This window comes from Hemitrygon akajei, chromosome 7, assembly GCF_048418815.1.
Source record: "Hemitrygon akajei chromosome 7, sHemAka1.3, whole genome shotgun sequence".
In the NCBI taxonomy this organism is placed as follows: Eukaryota; Metazoa; Chordata; class Chondrichthyes; order Myliobatiformes; family Dasyatidae; genus Hemitrygon; species Hemitrygon akajei.
This window is the reverse complement of record NC_133130.1, coordinates 113,207,959-113,222,539: the sequence shown is the minus strand read 5'-3', so window position 1 is coordinate 113,222,539 and position 14,581 is coordinate 113,207,959. Positions and strand designations below refer to the sequence as shown.

The following is a 14,581-nucleotide window of genomic DNA, read 5'->3' as shown; positions in this document are numbered from 1 at the left end:
TCTCGTTATCTCTCTCTCTCATTAGCATTTTGGATGGCTCTCTTATCTCTCTCTTATTAGCAGCATCCGTTCTGCAGCTCTGCTTGGCTTTACACATAACAGCACATCGCTATGTTTGGAGAAAAAAGGGCACTGCACACCAACACTTCATCTAAACTGGGAAGCATGATGGCAGGGCATCATGGTTTGGGGCTGCTTTGCTTCTTCAGGGCTGGACAGCTAGCAATCATTGGGGTAACAATGAATTCAAAATTGTATCAACACATTTTACAGGAGAATGTCAGGGTAGTGACATGCCACCTAAAGCTTAATAGAAGTTGGATGAAGCAACAAGACAATGATCTGAAACACAAGAGAAAGTCAAAAACAGAATGATTTCATAAGAAAATTCATGTTTTGGAACGGGCAAGTCAGAGTCCAGAGCTTAACCCAATTGAGATGCTGTGGCATGACCTGAAGTGGGCTGTTCATGCAAGGTATCCCAGAAATATTGATTAACTGTAAACAGGGATGGTCTAAAATTCCTCCTCACCTTTGTGCAAGTTTGATCAGCAGCTACAGGAATTATTTGGTGGAGGTTATTGGAAGTTCTAAAGGAAGTTCTACCAGTTATTAAGTACAAAGGTCACATACTTTTTCCAGGCTGGATTGTGAATGATTAATCAATGTGTTCAATAAAAAGGTGAAAAGTACAATTGTTTGCGTGTTACTACTTTAGGCAGATTGTGTTTGTCTATTATTGTAACAGATGATTAGATTACATATTATGAGTAATTAATGCAGAAAACCAGGTAAATGCAAAGGGTTCACAAACGGTTTCTTGCCACAGTAGGAGCAGCATTAGGACATTCAGCCCAGCAAGTCTGCTCCACCATGACTGATGTATTATCCTTCTCAACCTCATTCACCCACCTTCTTACTGTAACCTCTGACACCCTGACTAATCAAGAATCTATAAACCTTCAATTTAAATATACCAAGTGACTGGGTCTGCATAGCTGTCTGTGGCAATAAATTGCCCAGGTGTCCTTCTATTTTGAACCTGTGCCCTCTGGTCCTAGACTCTCCCACTTTAGGAAACAGCCTCTCCACATCTATTCTAACCAGGCCTTTCAATATTCATTAGGTTTCAATGAGATACTCCCTCATTCTTCTAAATTCCAGTGAGTAGAGTGGTTAATAATAAACCATCACAATTACTGTAGGTGGTACCCTGTGTTGCATTTTCCTTCACTTATGGCCTTTAATATTTTTTGTTGATATTATATTAGCTTTAACAAATATATCAAATTCATGCTGTGACTGAATGTGAATGTATGACAAATGTGCATTTATTAGGCACCTTTCTCAAGTGATTCAGAGTTAGCAGTGACAGACTGATGCTGGATGAAAGGTAGAGATTTTGAAATGATCCAGAGATGGCTGCTTGAAGATTTCAAGAGGAGAAATGAAACCTTGTTATTTATAAGTACAGCAATCAGAGTAAAGAGCATGTGATGGGTGTTTGTCTAAAAGGATAAAATGTACTTAGAAGAGGAAACAAGATCGGAGAACACAGATGTAGTAATTGCAACAATAGGATTGACACAGACTCAAAGATATTTAAAGCCATAATCATTAAATTAAAAATTAAAGCAATTTGGAGACAGGTAGCTAACATAGATTGGGTGGGGTGGGAGATAAGTGAGAAGCTTATACACAAATAGGAACACATCTGAAAGAAAACAGAGGACAGAAGTGTAAACTCTTTGATATTTAGATTAGCTGAAGGATGAGGGAACATTATAGTAGTAAAGTCTCAAAATGATTAAGCCATCAATTAAAGTACAAATGGTAAAGGAACTAAGGCAAGGTGCTGTGAGATTGTGCTACTGCATCATAGTTCCAGCAACTCAGGTCTGTGTGGAGTGGCATGTTCTCCCTGTGATCATGTGGGTTTCCTCAGGGTGCTCCAATTTACACTCCCATCCCAATTAAACGAATAGTTTAATTGGTCACAGTAATTGCACCTGGCATTGGTAATGGTAAGAGAAACAGCGAGAAAGATTGTAGGTATGGACGAGAATTTGGGTTACAGGGAAATAGTGAGAAAATGTGATTTTTTAGGTTCTCAAAGAGCTGACATTGACTCAGTGAGTTTCTAGGTTGTAAGAGAACTTGAAAGTAGAGAAGTGGATTCCAGATAACTGGGTCATCAATTAATCAGGGCAAAAATTAATTGAGAAAATAGCAGGGATTCTTTTTGTTTATTTGGGACGCCACACTGACCTGTTTCTTTGAAACTAGTGTCAATAGCATGTATTTATGTGGGTGTTAGACACTACTTCATGCCTAGAGCGAACAGTTTTTAAAACAGTGTCAGTGTGTGTGCTTGTGTTACATTATCCATTTGGGCTGAAAGATGCAGATTCAGAAAATCTTGCTTTTGATCATTCTGTTTTTTATTTTAACTAAAATAATTTCAGACCCTTGCCAAGGTGCCACAAAAAAGATTTAACACTGGCCAAAAAAAAATTACCCTACTGGACATTAATAATGTTCAGTTATTATTAATAAAATAACAGGAAATTTATTGCTGGATTATGATACGACTTCATGCAGGAAGGCAAACCCGTTACCTGCACTAGGGGGCTGTGTTGACTTTATTTATTTACAGACAATCAAAAGAACATGGCAGCGTACGCTAGATAAATTCCCCCATCGTTAACTATTAGGAACTAATGCAGTTTTATAGCACTATAGTATTTTTTGCAGTGTTCCGATTTGTTCAGTATTTAATTTAAACAACAGCTTGCCTTTTTTTTTATACCTTTCTAAATTATTTCCATGAAACTTTGGCTAATAGGGGCAAATGCTTAATTGAGCCAAAAGTACTGTTCCCAATATATCCCAATTAACTGGAATCCACTGTATAGTGCTTTGTAAACATATTCAGCTTCCAACCCTTCGTTCACGTAAATAAGTGCTACAACCAGGGGTTTTGATCAATTTAACTGAGAATTTTAACTATGAATCACACGCTCCTTTTTCCACAGAACACAAAAAAGAGAAAATTGTAAAGCACGAAAAGCTAAAAATTCAAAAACTGAAATGTCAGCAGTTCAAAAGTATTTATCCCCCTTTAGTCAGTACTTAGTTGAACCACCTCTTGCAACTATTACAGCCAGTAGTCCCTTCAGATAAGTCTTTATTAGCTTTTCTGAATGTTATGGAGCAAGATTTGCCCATTCCTGCTTGCAAATTGGTTCAAGCTACATCAGGATAGTTGGAGAGCGGCTCTGGACAGCAACCTTGAGGTCTGGTCAGAGCTGTTCGATTGGGTTCAGATCAGGACTCTGAGTCACTCAAGAACATCAATTTAATGGTTACTCTGGCCGTGTGCTCTGGGTTGTTGTCCTGTTAAAAGACAAACTTCCTCACTAGTTTAAGCTTTCTGGCAGAGGCTTGCAGATTTTTTATACAGGATCTCTCTGTATTTAGCAGCATTCACCTTCCAGTCTCACCCAACCACAAAACCTTTGTCCACATCTTTACAGTACCTACTACGTGATGCTTTGCAAAGACTTTACGAGAAAGGAAATGCTTTTTTTTTTAAGCCAGGGATTCTTCCTTGCTATTCTTCCATAAATACTCTTTTTGTTCAAGGCCGTAGAGATCATGGAGCTATGAACTTCATCTCTGTTGCAGCCATTGATTTCTGCAGCTCACTCAGAGTGACTGTTGGTGTCACAGTAGCCTCTCTTACAAATGCCATTCTTCTCTAGTGACTAAATTTAGAGGGGCAGCCCGACCTAGGCAGTGTGTCTATGGTTTCATGTGTTTCCACTCTCTCACGATGGACTGCACTGAGCTCCGAAGTATGTTCAGTGCCTTTGAGATGGTTTTGTACCCTTTGCCAGATTTGTGTTTCTCTATTATCATTTCCCTAACTTGCCTTGCATGATCTTTTGTCTTCATTTTGGTTTGGTCTGTAGAAAATCTACCATACTGTTGGACCTTACAGAGAGAGGATATATTTATTCAGGTGATTCTGTTTTTCTACATCATCAAATTGGGTGAGTTGGTAAGGTAACATACATATCACATTCAAAGAAGTTTAGCATAGTAATTCCAAATGGGATTAATACTTCTTCAGTCTCACAATTTTGGTGTTTAATTCTTAGTAAACTATCGACAGATTTTTGAGTTTTTTTGATTTGACATGATGCACAATGGTTTGTAGATTAGCTCAAAAATTTTACTTCAATATATGTTAAATTTAGAAAATAAGACAGTAAAATGTGAAAATACTCGTGGGGGATGAATACTTCTTCAAGTCACTGTATATGAAAATATACAGGAAAATACAAGATTTCCCAAAATATTGATATATTTTCACAACAAATAGATAACTGTAAAGACATGCTGAAAATTAGATGATGAAATTAACTTACAGTGTTTGTTTCTGGCTGAAATACAGCCAAGGTAAAATCAAGGTTGAAAAACTGGAGAAATTCAGTAACAAGACCAGCCACCAAGCGCCCTGTGAAGAAAGGCCAAATTACAATTTCAATATTAATTTACCAGCTTGTTCAAATAGTGTCATTTGTTTTGTTTTTCCCATTGGAACTTAATAAAAGCAACTCTTACCATCCTCTGTGTTCAAAAAATTTTTCAAGCTCTCATTAACCAATGGTGTTTTATTCTGCAAAATAAATTAAAATTGAGTCTTTGCATCACAATTTATAACTCACTACAGCTCTACCTTCCTCCACATACAGTGGTATGCAGAAGTTTGGGCACCCCTGGTCAAAATTTCTGTTACTGTGAATACTTAAGTGAGTAAAAGATGACCTTATTTCCAAAAGTCGTAAAATTAAAGATGAAACATTCTTTTCAACATTTTAAGCAAGATTAGTGTATTATTTTTGTTTTGTACAATTTTAGAGTGGAAAAAAAGGAAAGGAGCACCGTGCAAAAGTTTGGGGACCCCAAGAGATTTGAGCTCTCAGACAACTTTTACTAAGGTCTCAGACCTTAATTAGCTTGTTAGGGTTATGGCTTGTCCACAGTCATCGTTAGGAAAGGCCAGGTGATGCAAATTTCAAAGCTTTCTAAATACCCTGACTCCTCAAACCTTGTCCCAACAATCAGCACCCATGGGCTCCTCTAAGCAGCTGCCGAGCACTCTGAAAATTAAAATAAATGATGCCCATAAAGCAGGAGAAGGCTATAAGAAGATAGCAAAGCGTTTTCAGGTAGCCGTTTCCTCAGTTCGTAATGTAATTAAGAAATGGCAGTTAACAGGAACAGTGGAGGTCAAGCTGAAGTCTGGAAGACCAAGAAAACTTTCCAAGAGAATTGCTCATAGGATTGCTAGAAAGGCAAATCAAAACCCCCATTTGACTGCAAAAGATCTTCAGGAAGATTTAGCAGACTCTGGTGTGGTGGTACACTATTCTTCTGTGCAGCGACACCTGCACAAATATGACCTTCATGGAACAGTCATCAGAAGAAAACCTTTCCTGCGTCCTCACCACAAAATTCAGCGTCAGTAGTTTGCAAAGGAACATCTAAACTAGCCTGATGCATTTTGGAAACAAGTCCTGTGGGCTGATGAAGTTAAAATAGAACTTTCTGGCCGCAATGAGCAAAGGTATGTTTGGAGAAAAAAAAGGGTGCAGAATTTCATGAAAAGAACACTTCTCCAACTATTAAGCACGGGGGTGGATTAATCATGCTTTGGGCTTGTGTTGCAGCCAGTGGCACGGGGAACATTTCATTGATAGAGGGAAGAATGAATTCAGTTAAATACCAGGAAATTCTGGGAGCAAACATCACACCATCTGTAAAAAAGCTGAAGATGAAAAGAAGATGGCTTCTACAACAGGATAATGATCCTAAACACACCTCAAAATCCACAATGGACTACCTGAAGAGGCGCAAGCTGAAGGTTTTGCCATGGCCCTCACAGTCCCCCAACCTAAACGTCATCGAAAATCTGTGGATAGACCTCAAAAGAGCCGTGCATTCAAGACCGCCTAAAAATCTCTCAGAATTAGAAGCCTTTTGAAAGGAAGAATGGGCGAAAATCCCCCAAACAAGAATCGAAAGACTCTTAGCTGGCTACAGAAAGTGTTTACAAGCTGTGATACTTGCCAAAGGGGGTATTACTAAGTACTGACCATGCAGGGTGCCCAAACTTTTGCTTCGGGCCCTTTTTCTTTTTTGTTATTTTGAAACTGTAAAAGATGGAAATGAAAAAGTAATCTTGCTTAAAATATTAAAGAAATGTGTCACCTTTAACTTTATGCCTTTTGGAAATCAGGTCATCTTTTACTCACTTAGCTATTCACAGTAATACAGTAATGCGACTGTCGTTAGAGAGTGATAATTTCAGATTGTATCGTTCTGTTTGTGTGACTGTCTGTGGAGAGTGAGAATTTCAGATTGTATCATTCTGTTTGTGTGACTGTCTGTGGAGAGTGATAATTTCAGATTGTATCGTTCTGTTTGTGTGTCTGTCGTTAGAGAGTGATAATTACAGGTTGTATCTGTAATTACAGGTTACAGAAATTTTGCCCAGGGGTGCCCAAACTTTTGCATGACACTGTATCTTTTTTGTTAGTTTCTAATTTTCCTTCCTTCCATTTTTCCCCAAATTTCTTTCCCCATTTTTCTTGTTTTATGCTTCCTTTCTATGTTCTCTAGACATCTTCATATTTCTTTCACAAATTTTATTTCTGATGCTCTAAATTCTGCAAAAATGTGTGACAGCTGAGGCACCTTAAACTGCACAAGTATATCACAAGGAGATACAAGAAAGGCAAGCATAAATTCAACAACTTTTATCTGTGAGGAGAGGTGATTAAAAGAAATAATGTTCAGATAATTTCGCAGAAATTGCAATTTGATGTGAAGAAAGCATTAGGTTACTCCTATTCCTTTCAGATCTGTAACAGTGAACAAATAATTACACTAATGTAAAATTCTTCAAATTTTTAAGAAGTCTAACTGCCTTATCTGGCAGAATGGATTAACTAGCTATTTTGCCTAATCATTGTGGACTGCTATTGTGTCTGAAGACATGCACTACTGTCCTCTATAATAATTACTACTTTCCAGGTACATAATATTGTGATATCATTAAGAACTACACACAAACTAAAATCTTTCAATGCATCTAATCCCATAGATGAATAAGAGTAATTGTAGTTACTGTTATAGATCTCTTTAATTGATTATATTGTAATTATATAACAAAGAGACTTAGGTTTTGAAATTTATAATGGAGTGTTTTTTTTGAAGAGTAGAACACATCTCCACACAGCAAAGACCAAAACTGTGGGACATACAATAAATAATTACAAATAAATTCAATAATAAAATTAGGCTGTGGCGACCCACTTTCTGCGCAGGCGAACCGGCTCACAAATAGCCAGCGCGCGGGGAGAGACTTTGGTAATGCACCTCTGATGGCGCTAGGGATTAAATGCCAGCGCCGCGAAGTTTGAATAAACTAGTCTCGAAACGACTTACCGACTGCGTGTCGTCGTCTCTAGCTCTGTATGTAGTACATCGCTACAAGGCTATATTTTGGTAAATTGATTTACTATTGTCACATGTTCTAAGGTACAATGAAAACTTGTCTTGTATACTGCACATAGAAATCAATTCACTACCATCAGTAGTGAAAGAGTTTTGCTTTGAGTTAGTATGAAGAAAAACAATAGAGTACAGAATAGTGTTAAAGTACAGACAAAATGCAATGCTGGTACAAGGTTACAAGGTAGATTGTGAGGTCAAGAGTCCATCTTATTATATCAGGAAAACATTCAATAGTCTTATAAGAGCAGGATAGTAGCTGTCCTTGAGCCTGGTGGTGCTTGCTTTTAGGCTTTGTATCTCCTGCCCAATGGAGGAGGAAAGAAGAGAGAATGCCTAGGGTGAGTGAAATATATAATTATGCACAATCACAAACAAGAGTAAATCTGCAGATGCTGGAAATCTAAGCAACACACACAAAACGCTGGAGGAACTCAGCACACCAGGCAGCATCTATGGAAAAGAGTACAGCTGACGTTTCAGGCTGGTCCTGATGAATGGTCTCGGCTCGAAACATCCATTGTGCTCTTTTCCATAGATGCTGCCTGGCTTGCTGAGTTCCTCCAGCATTCTGTGTGTGTTGATATAATTATGTTAGCTGCTTTGCTTGAAGCAGCAAGAAATGTAGACAAAGTTATGAAATTAGTCAGCTCCATCTTCGATACTAGCCTCTGTAGTATCCAAGCCATCTTCAAGGAGCAGTGCCTCAGAAAGGCAACGTCCATTATAAAGGACCCCCATTGCCCAGGACATGGCCTCTTCTCATTGTTACCCTCAGAAAGGAGGTACTGAAGCATGAAGGCACACACTCAGCGATTCAGGAACAGCTTCTTCCCCTCTGCCATCTGATTCCTAAATGGACAGTGAACCCATGAAAACTCCCTCACTTTTAAAACAAATGTATTATTTCTGTTTTGCACCATTTTGATCTATTTAATATACATATATACTTATTGCAGTTGATTTACTTATTTTTTTCTTTCTATATTATTATGTATTGCACTGTACTGCTGTTACTAAGTTAACAAATTTCATGACACATGCTGCTGATAATAAACCTGATTCTGATTCTCCACTTTTATTTTCTCCTTTAAAATATCATTTTCAAAACAAAAGCAAGAGTTTGAGCACCTGCCCAGGATGGGCACGATACCCAATTGCCCAATATCACATTGCAAGTATCATTTAAAGATAGCAATTAATAGAGTAGAGGAGGTGCATCTGTGACCCACTTTTAGGTTTTATATTCAATGTAATTATTTTCAGTGAACACTAAGTAGTCAAAACAAATCCCAATGCTTTGGTCAACACTTACTTCGATTCTCTCCTGTTCTTCGAGTGCTAGGAATACAGCTGCCCGTAGTTCAGCCTGAAACAGAAAATACTCGGTTTTAATTTGTACATCTGAGGTTTTCTGTTAGCTGAAGTTACATATAAAAGAGACACTATTGTGTATATGTGATCAATAGAATTGAAAGCAGCAATACTTAATAGCATTTTTTCTAAGTTAAAATAAAGAAACTATACTGTACTCACAAAAGACAACTACTTGAAGAGAAATTATAATTAAACTTATACTATCAAATTTCTGCAATAAGGGGTAATTTGTGTGGAAGTTCTTCAAAAAAGTATACTGACATCAATCGAAAGCTAGTTGCTGGACAGTGTTGGGGAAGAACGGCAGGAAAACAAGTAAATTCCAATCTTTTCCCAGAGAATTCAAAGTTATAAACATCAGCAGAAAACATTAGCTTTTTACATCACTACAAACAGGCTTATCTAACCAATTAAGAATCACTTTTGTTTTATAAACAGTTTATTTGAATCGTTATCAGTAACTGTGACACTCTAAAATGAATGTATGACAACAAAAAGCGCCATAGACACAGCACCTGCAGTGTGTCAAAAGAATTCAAAACAGCTTCACGACAGCACTATCTAAAAAAGGACACCAAACAACTTAAGGAAATATTAAGATAGATAAATATTAAGAAGGTTTGGACAAAGAGACAGGTTTTAAAGGAGTCAGTGGTGTGCCTCAGGGAGCTGTTCTGGGACCTCTACTCTTCGTGATTTTTATAAATGACCTGGATGAAGAAGTGGAGGGATGGGTTAGTAAATTTGCTGATGACACAAAGGTTGGAGGTGTTGTGGATAGTGTGGAGGGCTGTCAGAGGTTACAGCGGGACATTGACAGGATGCAAAAAGGCGGCGCGGCACACGGCAGCAGCGGCCTTTCGGATCTGGTGCTGCTTTAATTTAGTTTTTTAATTTAATTTTAAGGCACAATTAGGGTTTAGGCCAATGGATAACAGAGCAACTATCTACCATCGCCAGATACTGCTACAATACAGGGATCACCCAAAAACAAACCTTCATGAAAGTCCGCTGGTTAGATTGCGCGACCTCGGCTTGCTGAGGGAATCAGGCCTGCAGTCCTCGCAGTCGCCTGATGCCGGAGTTGGGAGACATTATAAGCAGTGTGCGAGGAAGCGGAAGTGAGGCGAGTGGTCAGGAGTCCGTGCCAGGAAAAAAGCAAGCCCTAGCCAGCTGGCTCTCCCGTCCATTCTGCTCTCCAATGGACATTAAATTGGACTACATCTGTGGCAACGAAATACTCGGTGGGAACACAGAAATGAACGGAATCCCGGACATTCAGCTCTTTATTTATGTAACAGATTTTCCCCCAAGCCATCAGACTACCAACCTACTGACTTCTGCTGTGCCTATTGTCCTGTTTATTACTTATTGTAATGCCTGCACCGTTCTGTGTAACTTATGTAGTCCTGGGTAGGTCTGTAGACTAGTGTAGTTTTTGTATTGGTTTACATAGTTCAGTGTAATTTTTGTATTGTTCATGTAGCACCATGGTCCTGTAAAACATTATCTCGTTTTTATTGTGTACTGTACCAGCAGTTATGGTCGAAATGACAATAAAAAAAGTGACTTGACTTGAAATGGGCTGAGAAGTAGCAGATGGAGTTCAACCCAGATAAGTGTGAGGTGATTCATTTTGGTAGGTACAAATATGATGGCAGAATATAGGATTAATGTTAAGACTGTTGGCAGTGTGGAAGATCATTGGGATCTTGGGGTCTGAGTCCATAGGACACTCAAGGCTGCTGTGCAGGTCGACTCTGTGGTTAAGAAAGCATATGGTGCATTGGCCTTCATCAATCGTGGGATTGAGCTTAAGAGCCGAGAGGTAATGTTGCAGCTATATAGGACCCCATTTGGAGTACGGTGCTCAGTTCTGGTCGCCTCACTATTGAAATATTGAAGTAAAACAGGTTACATAGGAGATACTCAGCAGGTCATGCAGCACTTGCAGAGAGAAATAGTTATTGTTACAATTTGATTACCTTACATTAGAACTGGAATAGCAAAATTACACATGTGCTTTAAGTTACAGCGAGGTGCAAAGAGACTGTGATGTGACAGAGATCAAGAACATCCAAATGGCACAATTACTCAAGATGCCAAATCAAGAAGGGCAATAAATAGCACTGGACAACAATGAGTTTTTCGGAAGCGTTGCTTCCTCAATATTTTTTTAAGTGAATGATAGACTGCTTGAAGCTGAACACAAATATATTTTCAGACTACTTGAATCAAGTAGGAATTTGGAGAAATAAGAAATTAACTTTTATTGCATATAATGCATTTAATTGCATAATGGTGCTGATACTTTGCACTAGTTCAACTAAGCTAAAAATAATTTGTTGACTATTTTCATTTGTACTCAGTGTCTGAGGCTTCTCACTTAAGCATCCAACAATAATCAGCCAGCATTGAAGGATTCCCGTTGCCTGGTACCATTTCTCCAAACTGTTCACCATGCTTGTCACAGACAGCACCAAGATCTGTAGGGAAGGATCCAAATGGGAATGCAGTAAATTAATCTTTGGTGACATGTTGCACTTCACGGTTTTGTATGCTTGAAGCATGTTGTCAACCAGCTGCACGTGCTTCGGTGCTCTGTAGTTGTCAAGAAAACTTTCAAAAATGCCCTTGAATGCTTTCCCTGCAATTTTTTCCAGACCCACTGAAAGTTGTTTGAATTGCGTGTTATTGATGACCCGTTTGATTTGTGGGCCAACAAAAATGCCTTCCTTAATTTTAGCATCTGTTATTCTGACTTGAATTATGAATTGAAATAACAAATGTGGGTGATTTTAAACAAATGGTGCGTGATAGGAAAATTTAATGCTCATTTTCATGATCAGCAGCCCAAAATCTATGATATTCAGGAAGCAAAATCTTTGTTGTCCAGTGTAGTTGTTAATCATAGCTAACTAATACTTCTTAGAGAAAGATTAATAAAAGGGCAGTATAGAAAAAAAAGGGGTAAGAATATGAAATACAGGACAGAGGGTTTGCTGGAAATCTGAAGTAAAAGAAAATACTGATCATTCTTTGCAGATCAGGTAATATCTGCAGAAAGAGAAAAAATGAGTTTATGTTACAGGTGGATGAGAACAGGCCATTTCTGAAACAAATAGGAAAGGCTAGTTAAACAAAACTATTTAATTCAATTCTGAGTCCTAAAGGCTGCAATGTGCCAGGATGGAAAATGAGGTATTTTTACTCAAGCTTAATTTAGAACTATTTTGGAACAGTGTAGAAATCCAAAGTAGAAATTAAATTGGATGCTCTGGACCATCCTATAGCATCTGTATTGATTCCTCCAATATACCTATAATTTATCTATAGTGAATTGCATATTAAATTGGAAACGGAAATGTTGGGATAGTCAAGTATGAAGCTAACAAAGGCCAAAAGCTAAAGGTAATAGGTATAAAGTAACTGGTAGAAGGACAAGAAACTTTTCTAATTCTTCAAGGCAATAAGGGTCTGGGGCTTGAATTCAAAAAGAGTAACAGATTCAGTATTTAAAAAAGGAAGGAGAGAAAACATTGAACTTTGGACCCATTAATAGAGAAAATGCTTAAAGATTTGACATGGTGTTTAGGAAATCCTAATAGTGTTTGGCAGTCATCCTGAGCTTATAAATGGAAATCTGTTCAGTTTTTGTGGTTGTAACTGGCAGGTTAAGGAGTGGCCAGCAGATGTGGTATACTTCGACTTTCAGAAGGTTTTCAATAAGGCACCACAAAACAAAATTATAGCACATGCAACTGAATGTAGTATATTGCGATGAACTGAAGATGGATAATTTTCAGTTAAGGAGGCTGTGACAAGTGGGGTGCAGATGTGATCAAAACTGGACCCACCTATTCACAATCAATATCAATGATTTAGATGAGGAAACAAATGCAACATATCCTGTTTTCATGTTGATATAAAGAGAAGGGTTGTGTGGAGGATGTAGAGAGATTGCAGGGATCATGAACAAGAACAAGGAGGAATATTATGTGGGAAAATGTGAAGTCATCTATTATGGTAAAGCAAATATAAATATAGGATCCTTTTTCTTTGAGTGTGAAAAGTTGCAGCGTACTAACACAGGTAGAACAAGCAATCAGGAATACAAATAGAGTAAAAATCCGATAATCCACTTATCAGCTAATCACAAATACCAACAATTTGGCATTTAGTTAACTGGGGCTCTGGTTCCCACAATCCTTTCAACATTAACTCTGGTGCTATTTCCTATGTTTCCTTGAAATTTAGTGAAGCCTTGCTTCCAAATTCCCTTTAGTTGTAACAGGTTCACTGGAAAATTTATTATTCTACAGTATAACAAACAAAAAAAGGTGAGGGACAAGATCAAAGGAGATGTGTGGGGCAAGTTGTTTTTTCCCCTAACTGAAAGTAGTGGAAGCCTGTAATGCACGGCCGGGGGTGGCAGCAGAGTTAAATATGATAGAGGTGTTAAAGAGGCTCATAGGTAGGCACATGGATATGAGAGAATGGAGGGATAGGGACATTGTGTTGGCAGAAACCATTAGTTTAATTGGTCATTTAATTACTAAGTTTCTGGCAGGTGGGGCTCATCAGCCTTGGCAGCAGCCCGCCTAAAAGAAGGAAAACTCTGATTTTAAACCTCCGCTGCCTTGCGGCCATACCCACCCATGGGAAAGGCTTCAGGAGAGGAGGACCCGCTGCATGGGCAACTGCTGGTTCTTCAAATCTTCCTGACCAGGCTTGCGCCCTGGACGGGACACAGTCCACCAGAGGCGCAAGCTCATGATCCCGGGGATGGACGGCTGCCTACTAATTATTAACTTAATTTGTTCGGCACAACATCAAGGTTCGAAGTGTCTGTTCCTGTGCTGTGCTCTTCTATGTTCTACATGCATCATGTACAGAAGAGATTTAGATTAATTCAGGATAACATTCTGTGTAGATATTGTGGGTTAAAGGGCCTGTTCCTACACACAGTGGGTACTTTATTAGGTACACCTGCTCATTAATGCAAATATCTAATCAGCCAATCATGCGCAGCAACTTAACACATAAAAGCATGCAGACATGGTCAAGTGATTCAGTTGTTAATCAAATCAAACATCACAATGCAGAAGAATTAAGTGACTTTAACCTGACTGGTGGAATGATGGAATGACTGGTGGTGCCTGATGGAGAGTGGTTTGAGTATCTCAGAATCTCCTTTGATTATCAAGCACAACAGTATCTAGGGTTTATAAAGAATGGTGTGAAAAACAGAAAAAATGTCCTGTGAGCAGTAATTGTGCAGGTGAAGATAGAGGTCAGAAGAGAATGGCCAGACTAGTTCAATTTGAATAAAGTGTTTGTACTTGTACGGTCTCTGAGTGACTTTATCCATTTTTGTCTTCCACAAGCAGGCATTACAACAGTGGTGTGCAGAAGGCACAATATGTCAAAATTTGAAGCGGACAGGCTACATCAGACCACGGACATACACTCAGTGGCCACTTTATTACATACAGAGGTACCTAATATAATGGCCACTGAGTGTCTGTTCTACAGTACAGAATGAGCAGTTATGGCAGCCGAAAGCAGGACTTGTGTGATGCAACCATTTCCGATGAGTGGTGAAGCCATCTTGAAGTTA

The 14,581-nt window shown here is 38.6% G+C and overlaps 1 protein-coding gene across 4 annotated transcripts in view; it reads right to left on the bottom strand.

Annotated features, from left to right (window-relative positions):
- cep43 (centrosomal protein 43) overlaps nucleotides 1–14,581 on the bottom strand; it is an 86,678-nt gene that overhangs the window by 67,386 nt on the left and 4,711 nt on the right. For 3 of the 4 annotated variants that reach the window (XM_073051754.1, XM_073051753.1, XM_073051755.1), the window contains exons 2-4: nucleotides 8,900–8,953; nucleotides 4,630–4,684; nucleotides 4,434–4,522 (exon numbers count right to left, since the gene is read on the bottom strand). In XM_073051754.1, the coding sequence (XP_072907855.1) occupies nucleotides 4,434–4,522; nucleotides 4,630–4,684; nucleotides 8,900–8,953 (198 nt within the window). The remainder of the gene's footprint in view (nucleotides 1–4,433; nucleotides 4,523–4,629; nucleotides 4,685–8,899; nucleotides 8,954–14,581) is intronic. The other variant, XM_073051756.1, reaches the window with a different exon arrangement.